At 30.5% G+C, this 13035-nt stretch overlaps 1 protein-coding gene across 1 annotated transcript; it reads left to right on the top strand.

The window, feature by feature from the left end:
• Window positions 1-8310: 8310 nt before the first annotated feature.
• Window positions 8311-12618, top strand: LOC120135474 (probable voltage-gated potassium channel subunit beta). Its single transcript, XM_039151747.1, has 5 exons — window positions 8311-8730; window positions 9320-9515; window positions 9755-9898; window positions 10420-10584; window positions 12229-12618. Exons 1-5 carry the CDS (start codon window positions 8363-8365, stop codon window positions 12340-12342), a joined length of 987 nt encoding a protein of 328 aa, XP_039007678.1. The 5' UTR covers window positions 8311-8362; the 3' UTR covers window positions 12343-12618.
• Window positions 12619-13035: the final 417 nt, after the last annotated feature.

The raw sequence follows: 13035 nt of genomic DNA, 5'->3' as shown, positions 1-13035 counted from the left end.
TATTTTGGATAAACCTATTTTATTAATAAAAATATTAACATAATATATCACAACATATTTCTTGGTAAACCATAACATTCTTTGGCGCAACCTATTTTATTAAAAAAATATTAACATTACAAATGACATCATATTTCTTAATGAACCAATACATTATTGTGTGCAACCATATTTCTTATATATATTCATAATATTTTTAGCTTTTAACTTATTTTCTTATTGTGAGGAAATTCAATGCTCCATCAGCTTAAACTATGATAATATTGTAGGCACAACCTATTTTATTATTAAAAATATTAAGATTCCAGATTGCAACATGCTTTTTAATGAACCATGATATTTTTTGTCGCGACCTATTTTATTAATAAAAATATTAACATTACAAATCAAAACTTATTTCTTAATGGACTATGACATTATTGGAAGAAATCGTATTTCTTATCTATATTTATAACATTTTCAACTTTTTACTTATTTTCTTATCATGAGAATGTCTAAGGCCCTATCAACTTAAACTCTGCTAACCTTTTAGGCACAACCTAAAATGTTAATATTATTCATAACATTTATTGTTTATAACTCATTTTCATATCCTAAAACATTTTAGTGCAATATGTTATGTTATTCTGACTGGTAATTTTTCGGTGTAGCGCTTTTAACCTATAACAATTTTTACCGATCATGCCATTTATTAGCCTCATTTTAGGCGCCTCATAGCAAAACATCATCGGTGACAGAAGGAGAAGAATTGACAAACGCGTGTGGCTCACGCATCAGTGACGCACCGAACGACCGACGAGTGCAACGATCATGGACGGTGGAAACTCTCGGCCGTTAGATCTAACATGCGATCAAGCGCCAAGATCATTTTGTGTTTTCTCCCTGGGATTTTTGACATGGCAACATCCGAGGCTATTAGATCAAAGTTTAATCAGAGGCCCAAATTAAAATTTGTGTTTCTTCACTTGAATCATCGACGTGACAAAATTTGAAATCCTTAGATCCAAACTTAGGGAAAGGCCCAAACTCACTTGTGTTTCTTTACTTGGATGGATGACATGTCACCATTAATTGTTTGCCTAAAACAATTGGCTATCATTAAAGTTTGTCTTCTTCCCAAAACAAAAATTCAAAACTAATCTCCCTTGTTGAAGGATGGAGGTGGCTTGTAATATGACTGTGTTTGGTACTATGTAATATGTATTGGTATTTTGTAATGGATTTTAATATTTAATAAATGGACTCTTATTTATTTGAATTTAGTTTTGTTTAATAATATGTGAGCTTGTATCATATAATATATGAATTTAATATCTAACATGTAGCATGAAGTATAACATGGACTAATATATTTGGACTAATATATTTATATATAATAAACTATATAATATGCACATAACATGGACTCATAATATGGACATAATAATCATATGGACTAACATACTACGACTATATAATATGCTCATAACACGTACTATAATATCTACTATGTGTATATAATACTGACCATAATATGCATAGCTTACTTAATACGCATAATATGTACACAACACAACTATATTATATGTATATAATACACACTACAATATATATGGGTTCATTATAATGTACTATATAATAAAGTATATAATATGCGTAGACTTTCTACGTCATCCTGGATAAAAATAAGGGTTGACAAAATCTAACAACAGTTAACTTTAAGCAATCATACTTTAATTATAAAAGTAATAAAATATTGTACTTTTTTTGAACTTAGTAAGAAAAAAGTTGTATAAAATTTAAAGAGTAGTTTATTTATCCTTAAAAGATTGCATTATTTTCCAATTGCATCAAAACCGCCTGATTTACAATCCAACGGTCAATTGGATGGCATAGGGCACCCTGCGGGCAATTTTATATTAAAAACCAAAAATAAATAATTATTTAAAGAAATATGACACTCCAAAAATTATTTGGAAAAATAGCCCCCAAATTGTCCATATCGGACAACCTCGAGGCCTGAAAACCTCGTGTTAAATCCTCGCACCCTCCAACATGCTAGATACATCCGACGTGGATGCATTTTCCAAGTAATCCAATAAAAAAAATTGGATAAAATGACATCGCGCATTACGAAGGACGAGATAGCTTTTATGATCCAAAATATCACGAGATTTATGGGGATCTCGCAGCCTACAAAGCTGAGGTTCTTTCGAATTCAACAATCTAATTTGAAACGTAGAAATTAAATGAATATAATAAATAAACATAATAATAATTAATAATTAAATATAATAAATAATTAAAATATAATAATATATAAATATAGTAATTAAAATATATATTTTATAAAAAAATAATTATAATATTTTTTTGTAAATTTTGAAATAATGAAAAATTATATGCATAAATTATTAAATATAATAAATATTTAATAATATTATAATTATAATATATTTTGAAATTTAAAAGATAAAATCTAGTAGCAATCTCGTGTCTTGCAAACCGTGAGATACTAAGAACGGAATAAATTCTTCGTGTTTTCATCGTAACTCGCATATTACAGGACGCAAATTGTATTTAAAATCACGCTTCATCGGGTGCGATAAGGGATATAAATAGGGTCTTCCACTCCTATTCATCACCACACCCTTTCATATATTTAAAGATTCAAAGATTTCATATCATGGCAGTGAGTCTATTAAGACATGATCGAAGTCACGTATTCGATTATTAGAGGCGAAATGATGAGGTAAATTAATTAATATTATTTTGTATTTCTACTATTTATTTATTTATTTAGTTTATTTGTTTTGGTATTGAAATAATTTTTAACTTGAATCGACAACCAAAAGGGTTCGCCAAGAGGGATCGAGTCAATTCTTGTGTTTAGGGAGTGGGGAGATTGAAAAATAGAAAATTTGCACAGCGATTTATAGTGGTTCAACTTCTCAACCAAGTCTACCTCCACTACCTTAGCTCCTCACCAAGGATTTTCCAACAAATTCACTAGTTTGTTCTTTCTTTTTCAAGGACAAAGAGATAACCTTTACAACTCCGTAGTTTTTCATGAGCTAAACTAGAACCTTATCCCTAGCTTTTAGCAGGCTTAGCTAGAACAAAAAACCCTTTAAAATGAAAGGAAATGTAAACAAAAAAACCTCTTAAAGGTAGGTGTTTACAAGAATTAAACTCACAATAACAAAATATTTACAAGAGAAAGATGAAATAAGATTGAAAAACTCTTCTCTTGTGTTTGATTGTTTGGATAGTTGTTCTATATTTTCTTCAAGTGTCATCAACTTGCTTTTATAGATTGAAATGAGTTTGAAGTCGTATATAGCCGTTGGGGATGTTTTGGAGCCGTTGGGGATTCATTTTCTGCAAAATAAGTCTATCCAGAATAGGAAGTATCAATACTCCTCCATAAGGTATCGGTACTACCTCTGTTAAATTCAAATTCAACTAGTCGTTGCTAGCCGTTGGAGCCTTGTAGTATCGATACTGCCTAAGGGGTATCGATACTACTTTGCACTATGGTAGTGATACCCTTGCATTGTATCAGTACTCATTTTGCATTCGATGTTTTGAGCCTTCATGGTAGTATCGATACTACCTTGATGGTATCAGTACTACTTTTTCCTAAGGTATCGATACTACATCTAGGGTATCAATACCCATTCATGTGGTATCGATACTACAAAGAACAATATCAGTACTACTTGTAATTTTTGCTCAATTCATCTTTTAAATGAATTTTGAATTATTTTTGAAATCTTTGAAAACTTTGAATAAATTTAATTCAAGTCCAAAAACATTTTGCCATAAAATGTTATATCAAAATATAATTCTACACGTAGGGATATGAACGTGTATTAAAGTGTCATATAAATCTTGTGACATCGCCCGATGCGTATATTGTTGACTATTTATTTACATTTAGAGAGTTTCAGATATATCAATAGTATAACTGGTGATGGTGTGATGTTGAATCCTCCACTTATAAATGCGTTGGTGGAAAGATAGAGAACGGAGACGCACACATTTCGTTTACCGTGTGAGGTGAAAACTATTACCCTGCAAGATGTTGCATTTCATCTGGGACTTCATATTAATGGAGTATCTATTACTGGTGTTGCCGACGCCCCTAGAAACGTATATGAGGTATTACACGGAATTGATCCGCCCGATGATGCACACAATGGTGGAAAAATAAAAATTAATTTTTTTGATGAAAGTTTTACGAACCCAACCCAGATTGCGGAGCATGAAGTGTATGAGGTAAATATACATGTTTTTATCTATGAATATTTATTAATATTTCAATTTATTTATTTAATTTTTTTAGAAATTAAGTAGTTATATTATTTTATTAATTTTTTGAAATGATTTGCTCATGCGCATATTATACTAGTTATTGGGGATTTTAATGTCAAACAAATCCCAAAATAAGGTGCATCTGATGTGGTTGAATCATTTGCAAAATTTGAGTAATTTAAGAAATATAAGTTGTGGGTCGGCAATTTTGACATTTTTACTCCAACGGCTTTGTAGAGTCGTAGATCAAACGAAAAATATTATTGGAGGGTGTTTATTGTTATTGCAGTCATAGGCCTTGACAAGAATGCAATTTTTTTGTTCGATTCTTAAAACACGTGTCCCATATGAATTTTCGTTACGTAAAAGGTAAAAAATAATTTTTATCTATTTTTTATAATATTACTAACAAATAATACAATTCTATTGTATTAATGATAGGTGGATTGATGAAACATTTTACGCCCACTTACCAATCCTACAATACGATCAGATTATGCACTATGACGAAAAAAATTGGTAGCCTATGGTTAACCTAGATTTTTTGTGACGAAGATTTAATCGAACATCAACAAAAAATCGAACAACCGAAATTGTACTCTATACTCATATTTACAAGCAAAAAATAACACTCCAATATGTCTATTAAACTATTTTTTTCTTTTTCTTTCACATAATCATGATTTCTAACAATTTTCAACGTCATTTTTACTCTACATAAAATGTCTTATATATGTTGAAAATATAATTACCTTAAAGATAAATTACAACACTACGGGTTTATAATTAAAAATTAAAAAATAATTTTTCACCTAAAAATAATATTCGAATAAGTCTATGGACACTAAAAGAAGGGAAAGAACATCGCGCTTTGCAGGACGCACGATCCCCATAAATTTTATAATATTTTAGATAATAAAGGTTACTTCATGCTTTGTAATGCACAAAATCATTTTATCTAGTTGTTTCATTGGTTTACCTGAAAAATACGTTCATGTCTGATATATCTCACGTATTGGAGAACTTAACACTCGATTTATAGGCTGTAAGATCGTCTGATATAGATGATCTAAGAATTATTCTTTCAAATAATTTTAAAAGAGTCATATTTAATTAAATAATTATTTATTTAAATTTTTTATTGCATATACAAAGAATAGACAATTAAAAATATGGAAAATCATGTGATTTTTTTAAACTTTAATGGTAAGTTACACGTTTTTTTTACTATACTTTATCATCATTTTATTTTATTTATTATATTTTTTTAATCTTTTTATCAAACATTAGATATTAAATTTTTGGGTAAAGTATAATAATGGTCACTGAATATTTCTGAAATTTATATTTAGGTCCTTTAACTTTTAAAACTTGCAATACAGTCCCCAAACATTTAATCCGTTTGCAATATAGTCCCCGCACCTATGAAAATTAGGGTAAATCATATAAATGGTCATTGAACTTTTTAGGCACTTGAATTTAGGTCCCCCAACTTTTAAAACTTACAAAACATTCCTCAATTTCATTATAAATCCCAAATTTCAAAGTAATTCAATTTCATTCTAAACCCTAAATTCTAAAATAATTCAATTACATTCTAAACCTCAAATTCTAAAATACTTCAATTTAAGGAGAAATATAATAGATTATCTTTAAGAACGTGATATCGTTTTGATTTTTTTACTTTTGTGAAGAAAAAAATACACCCCCTCCTCGTAAATGTAAATTTAGTGATCTTCAATAATTTAAATATAAAAAATGATTACGGAAGAAATTGAATAAAAAAAATACAATCTCTTAATGAAAAAAATTAAGAATCAAAATCTCCATTTGACATCCTTATAATTTTTATTTATTTCAATTATAATTTATTTTTTTAATAGTTTGATGTGATTATAAGATAGTATTTATTCAAAAAAATAATTTATTAACAATATAGATATACCCTACAAACACAATTGTTTGAATTTAAAACTTTTAAAGAAAATAACATTTTTTTTACCTATATTAGAAAATTAAAAAATAGATCGTGCTAGAACTAAAAGAATACGTGACCATGAAATAGAAAGTTTACGTATGTTACGAAAATATGGCACAAATCCCATCTCTTTTGAATTGATTGTTATCATCAACTTAGGGTATATTATATTAAATTATTAATTTTTTATTTTATTTTTGAAGTAGTCAACTTCAATGTTTATTTTTTTATTGTATTTTTTTATGATTTTATTAAATAATTTTTCTATAAAAATATTCGATGTAATAATTAAATAAATATTTAATTATCATGGTAATATTTATATTTTAATTATAATAGAAATAAAATATATTTATACATCATTACTATAATTAACATAACTCGTATATAAAATTTTGAATATGCTATTTATATAGTCTTAATATTTATGTGAAAGATATAAAATATATTAACACGTATGATTAGATATAAAAATATACACAAATAATCAGAAATATATTTATTTTTAAATAAATGAATTATTATCATATATTCTTACTATTGAAAAAAATTTCATGTCTTTAAATTAATATTAAAAAATTATCATATGTTTTTAAATATAAAAAAGTAAATTAATTAATAATTTAGTGACATTGGCGTCGTTCATAAAAAAAGACAAAAATTGAAGTATTTTAGAATTTGGATTTTAGAATGTAATTGAATTATTTTGGAATTTAGGGTTTAGAATGAAATTGAATTATTTTGAAATTTGTGGTTTAGAATGAAATTGAGAATTGTTTTGTAATTTTTAAAAGTTAGGGGACCTAAATTTAAGTGCCTGAAAAGTTTAGTGACCATTTATATAATTTACCCTAATATTCATAGGTGCGGGACCATATTGTAAATGGATTAAATGTTTGGGGACTGTATTACAAGTTTTAAAAGCTGAGTGACTTAAATGCAAGTTTCAAAAATATTCAATGACTATTATTATACTTTACCGTTAATTTTTTTATCACTCGACCATTTAATTTTTAACGTTATTATTACTTGATATAATTAATCACTTTTAACAATTAAAATATATGTTTAAAAAAAAGGGGGAAAATGGGATCTTCTTCCTTTATGTATTGTAATTCTTCATGCTTCAGTTCTTGCTCTTGTAACGCTATAATTGTTAATAAGAAAACAAAGAGAAATAAAACCCATTCAAGAAATTCAAAATGATAGAGGTTGAGAAATCCATTCAATTTCTATATGTTAAAAGCCTCGTATTACTTGGTTATATCGACTCAACTTAATCGTAGCAACCAATTTTTCAATTTAAGATTCCATTGAATAATCATTGTGGTGAAAGCCCATAAAATTCTAAATGGGATAATTGGGAATCGCTTTTTCTTTTTTCCAAAACCGAAAGAAGAATTAGAGATGGAAGAACTTACAGATTGTTGGAGTGCAGCAGAATCAAAAGAGTTCCTTTTTTTAGCTCTTGCTTCTCTAGTGCATTCAATAACGCCTAAACTCAGCACGATCAAGGTGATTTTCAAGGCTTGAAGTTTGAAAATTGAATCGACTTAGTTGAGAAAAGATTTGGGTTTGTGAGTTGTTTTGAAAAAAAAATTCTTTTAAGGATAAACTTTGAGCTTTTTTTCTTTCTAGGTTTTATCTCAATTCTAGTGGCTTTTCTTTTATTGTGAAAAGCCATAGCTCATTGTTTTCCAGGTGAAGGCAGAGAGAAAATGACAGGAGGAGAAAGGGAAAGGGAAAGGGAGAGGGGAAACGGCATGTGTGCGGCAATGGGGGATAATAATATATATAAAAATAATATTAATAAAATATTTATTAATTAAAAAAAAATAAAAGATGCTATATAATCATAGAATTAAAGAAAAAAAGGTGGATCGATTAAAAATATTCGATTTATAAAGTTTAGAGAGTAAATTGTAAAACTTAAAAGTACTGTGAGTAAAATAGCATAGATAATGAAGTATAGTGAGCAACCTTGTAGTTTACCCAAACTTTAAAGTGTCCAAATTCAGATACTCCAGGTACCAGACTCTTCTACTCTGTTTCACTTCTACCGCTATCTTCTCTTCTCCACCATAAAAAATGCAGTACAAAAATCTGGGCAGATCAGGTTTGAAGGTGAGTCAACTATCATACGGAGCATGGGTGAGTTTCGGAAACCAACTCGATGTTAAAGAAGTGAAGTCACTTCTCCAGTGCTGTAAAGACAACGGGGTCAACTTTTTCGATAACGCCGAGGTTTACGCCAATGGCCGAGCCGAGGAGATCATGGGTCAGGCTATTCGGGAACTTGGGTGGAAACGATCGGATCTGGTGGTTTCCACCAAGATCTTCTGGGGTGGTCCAGGGCCTAATGATAAGGGTTTGTCTAGGAAACATATTGCTGAAGGAACTAAGGCCTCCTTGAAGAGGCTTGATATGGATTACGTTGATGTGATCTATTGTCATAGGTTGGTTCATTTCAAGATCCGTTTTTTTTAATTTGATTTTCTGGGTTTGATATCGATATGGGCTTTTGTTTCTTGATTTTGGTATTATTCGTTTGATTATTCATTGTATGCAATTTTTCTTGCTTCTGGATATTTGATTTGATGCTGTTGATGTTTTCTTGGGTTCTAGTTTTGATTTGAAGTCACATGAAAAATATTATTTGTAGGGGATTTTTGGATTATGCATTATAGAATAAGATGACTTAATCTCATTGATTTATTTTTATAGAAATTCTTGAGGATGTTTTATATTTAGTGTTTCTGGGTATTAATTTGGCTTCCCTTTTTTATAAAAAAATGTGGCTTGTTTGTTGAGGAACTCTAGTATGTATGGTTCTTTGGGATATAGATTTATTTACTTAGTTCAATGTTTCATATGTGGGTGAGTGTATAATCTCTACCATGTGTAGCTGTCTAAGCTCTTTCGTGAGCCTTTGCAGACAAATTCTGGTTTTCTTCTGTAATTTTTTCTATGATTAGTTGTTGGAATGTAAGTTGGAGGACTGTATTTTGAGAAACTTGACATTCTCGTTTTGATGTTTGATTACAGGCCAGACACCTATACTCCAATTGAGGAGACAGTGAGAGCTATGAATTATGTGATCGATAAGGGTTGGGCATTTTATTGGGGGACAAGTGAGTGGTCTGCACAACAGATTACGGAAGCATGGGGAGTAGCTGAGAGGTTGGACTTGGTGGGCCCGATTGTGGAGCAGCCGGAGTATAATTTATTGACTAGGCACAAGGTGAGTCGTTGGTTTGAACTCTGAATACCGAATAGCCACTATTTCTTCCTTTTAATTGTTTGTGAACTTTGTTTTGGAAATCATAGATGATAGATGTAATAGAATTCTCATTATTATTTGGTTTGTGCCATAAAAACTTCGACTTGCCCGAATTTATAGTTTTTAAGTGGGAATTATTTTTTTTTCATGTTTCCTTTGGGACTAACAGGTTTTTCTCACCCTTCTCTGTGTGCCTGCAGGTTGAATCCGAGTACCTTCCTCTGTACACCAACTATGGCCTAGGTCTTACCACCTGGAGTCCTCTTTCATCAGGAGTGCTTACTGGAAAATACAGCAAAGGAACAGTACCTCCTGACAGTCGGTTTGCTTTAGAAAATTTCAAAGTAAGAATTCACTAAATATTTGATTTCTTACTCTTGATTTTGCACTTTTATTGATCTTTTTGCCTCAATGTTGAGTGTTGAACATAACCATCTATAGCCATTTAGGTTCCTTTCTCCTTGTTTGTAGAAATTACTTTTAACAAGATTCATTTTAGGCTATGATTCAGTGTGCCTTTTGGTTCTTAGGAATCTAACATCTTGTTGATGTATCCATGGTTGTAATAAATATAATTTCTGGTGTTGGTATCCAAAAACAGAACACAAAGATCAAAACTCAAATGTATAGTGGTAGTTGCATGTGCATAATTCTCCAAGCAGACTTAACTTATCATATTTAGTGCTAAAATTTGTCAGTTACAATCTTTTGAGATGACTGAAACTTACCCAGCTTAACTTAGCTGCAAGTATTTTTGTATTATATTTGATAATGTAGCTTTCTTTGTTCTTTCTGCACTACTAATTTTAACCTCCTTCCGTTTCGGTCACGAGTAAGTGACTAATCTATGTGATTTCTTGTGTAGAATCTTGCTAACCGATCACTAGTTGATGATGTCTTGAAGAAAGTCAATGGACTGAAGCCAATTGCTGATGAACTTGGTGTGCCTTTAGCTCAACTCGCAATTGCATGGTGTGCTGCAAATCCTAATGTATCATCGGTTATTACTGGTGCTACAAAGGAATCTCAGGTTAGTATTTTATGTATCTCTCATCACTTTATTTCATATTTCGCTGGACCACTATGGATCCGATGAATTTACTTTCCCTGTGATTCTTCAAGGAAGCAGTTGTACACTCATTTGTTAGTAGTACAATATTATAAAATTTGGTTGTTTGGTACATATGCATTTACATGAAGTGTCAATATATGTTTGATATATGAACACACCAGATGATGACGTTGAAAATACGGGTAATGTAATGAAAGAGTTACAGATTAATCTGGGATTATAGATCTTTGCATACTTGACAATAGGTGACATGTTAGCAACCTATGCTGCCCAACACTTCATTTTTATTGAAGTATCCATGTCCTACACTCATGCTTGACACATTTTTCTGGTATGGGTGCCGGGATATGATCCTTGGAGGACCCTCCAAATGCATGGAAAAACATAGAAAAACATTGAACATTTCTGTGTTGGGCACATAGCCGGACTTGAAAATAACTCCATTTTCCTAGCAACAAAATTGCAACTTACATTTCATCTGGTGACATTCATTAAAGTCCATAGATCTTTTGCATTTATGCCCAGCTCTTCAGAATACACGGATAGCAACCTCATTTTGGTATCTTCTTTTGTCACCAGGCTAAGACATTACCCTTATTTTCAATGTCATGTCCACCCTGAAAAATATTTTCAGATTAACAAATTTTTTTCGTTAGTTGTTCATTGTACCGAAGGTGCCCACTCTGAAATTTTATTTGTGCTCACTCCATGTGAAATTTTTTTGTTATTAATGTATATATGCCCACCTTGAAAAATATTTCTAGATCCGCCACTGCCCACGTGTGAACTTGTAAATTGATAGAAATACTATTTTCTATAGTTTCAATAAGTTCCAATTTAACGTTTAATCATTTTCTTCTTTCTTATCTTTTCTTCTTGTCACATGTTTGTTATTCTCGCTTCATTTAATTAATGGTTTGATTGTATATGGTAGGCTAGTTACAGTTGGGTAAGCTTACTATTTTAGAACCGTTATTTAAGAAGCAATTCTGTTAGCTCCTCGGTGAGTGTTGCCAACTATATATAGTTTTTTTTTTTTTTTGAAGTGAACCAACTATATATAGTTCAACGGTGCAATTTGGGGACATGTTGAAGGCGACACCATTTTTTGTTTTTCTTTTGTGTTTGAGAAAGAGAGATATCAATAGGAATCTTATTGAATATTTAAGGTCATGTCCAAGTTGAATGTTGGACTCTAGTGTCTTGGGAAAGTCGAAGACTGCAAGAAAGAAATCCATTATGACATTGGAACTAAGAGGTCACTATTAACTTGCAGAAAATAAAAGACATGGTCTAATAATTTCTGTAAATTTGAAACGATTTTGTTCTGATCTAAAGGTACATAGTATCTTATAAGGTTTGGAAATAAATTTATTAGTTAAGTAATGATTAGTGTTTGCTAACCTGAAAATCGATCAATTAACTAAGTGATTGATGAATCGTCCTTTCTAATATAAAGAAGCCTCTTGTCTAGTTGAATGTTCATCATACATTGCAGCAAATATTAGTGGGTTTCCATGACTGCGACTGCTAAATATTCCTCTATACAAGCTGAACTATATATCTTATACAAGCTGAACTATATATCTTTTTCCCATCCAGATTCAAGAGAACATGAAAGCACTTGATGTGATCCCATTACTAACTCCTGCTGTCATGGAGAAGATCGAGACGGTTGTTCAAAGCAAGCCGAAGCGTCCGGATTCGTACAGGTAGATGCCAGATGCCTATTGCTTGATTAGCACGTCATTGCTTTAGCAGTCTTTTTAGAGCTTATGATTATGCCTCACGTGTCGTATCAAATTTGTGTACTTGGATTGGTGAGATGGTGTACTTTTAAGATTGGAACTTTGGTTGTGTTCCTTATTACAATGGTCCGAGGTCTTACAGATGAAATGAATTTGGAAATGGTGTGCTAGTGATGATGGATTGTGAATGGTTTACAATTGAACTCCATTCTATTTTATTTTATAATTTCTGTTTTGATTTGAATAATTGTGGTTCATTATAGCCACCATGATTGATGATTATGTATTTGTGTTTTATTGTCATAAATGTGTTTAAATTATTTTAGGGTAAACTATGCCAATAGTCTCCTTTGTTTTCGACTTGATCTACTTTAGTCATCGAGTTTTTAATTAAGTGAGCTTGATTCCTTACGTTATCGATCCGTTCAGTTTAAGTCTTTCTGCCGTTAACTTTTGTTAATTCATTAACGAAATTTCTCCTCCTCCTTTGAGAGGATATATAATTAATAGAGATCAAATATATGATTATTGCAAAATATTTAATGTTAGTTAACCTTAATTAAATAAAAATAAAAGTGATCATATAATATGTTTTTTGAAATCAGTAAAAAAAAATGGAAAAAACAAACATAAGTGAATCATGTAATTGACCTTTAAATTT

This window comes from Hibiscus syriacus, unplaced genomic scaffold (genome assembly GCF_006381635.1).
Source record: "Hibiscus syriacus cultivar Baekdansim isolate YM2019G1 unplaced genomic scaffold, ASM638163v2 tig00110610_pilon, whole genome shotgun sequence".
Lineage (NCBI taxonomy): Eukaryota > Viridiplantae > Streptophyta > Magnoliopsida > Malvales > Malvaceae > Hibiscus > Hibiscus syriacus.
This window is presented reverse-complemented; position numbering and strand designations above follow the sequence as displayed.

What these genes read in the sequence shown, in the direction of transcription:
- LOC120135474 (XM_039151747.1), top strand. Translation starts at nt 8,363, where the DNA reads ATGCAGTACAAAAATCTGGGCAGATCAGGTTTGAAGGTGAGTCAACTA. An exon ending in GATGTGATCTATTGTCATAG is followed by an intron (nt 8,731 to 9,319) that starts GTTGGTTCATTT and finishes GTTTGATTACAG; the next exon opens with GCCAGACACCTATACTCCAA. An exon ending in GTGCTACAAAGGAATCTCAG is followed by an intron (nt 10,585 to 12,228) that starts GTTAGTATTTTA and finishes TTTCCCATCCAG; the next exon opens with ATTCAAGAGAACATGAAAGC.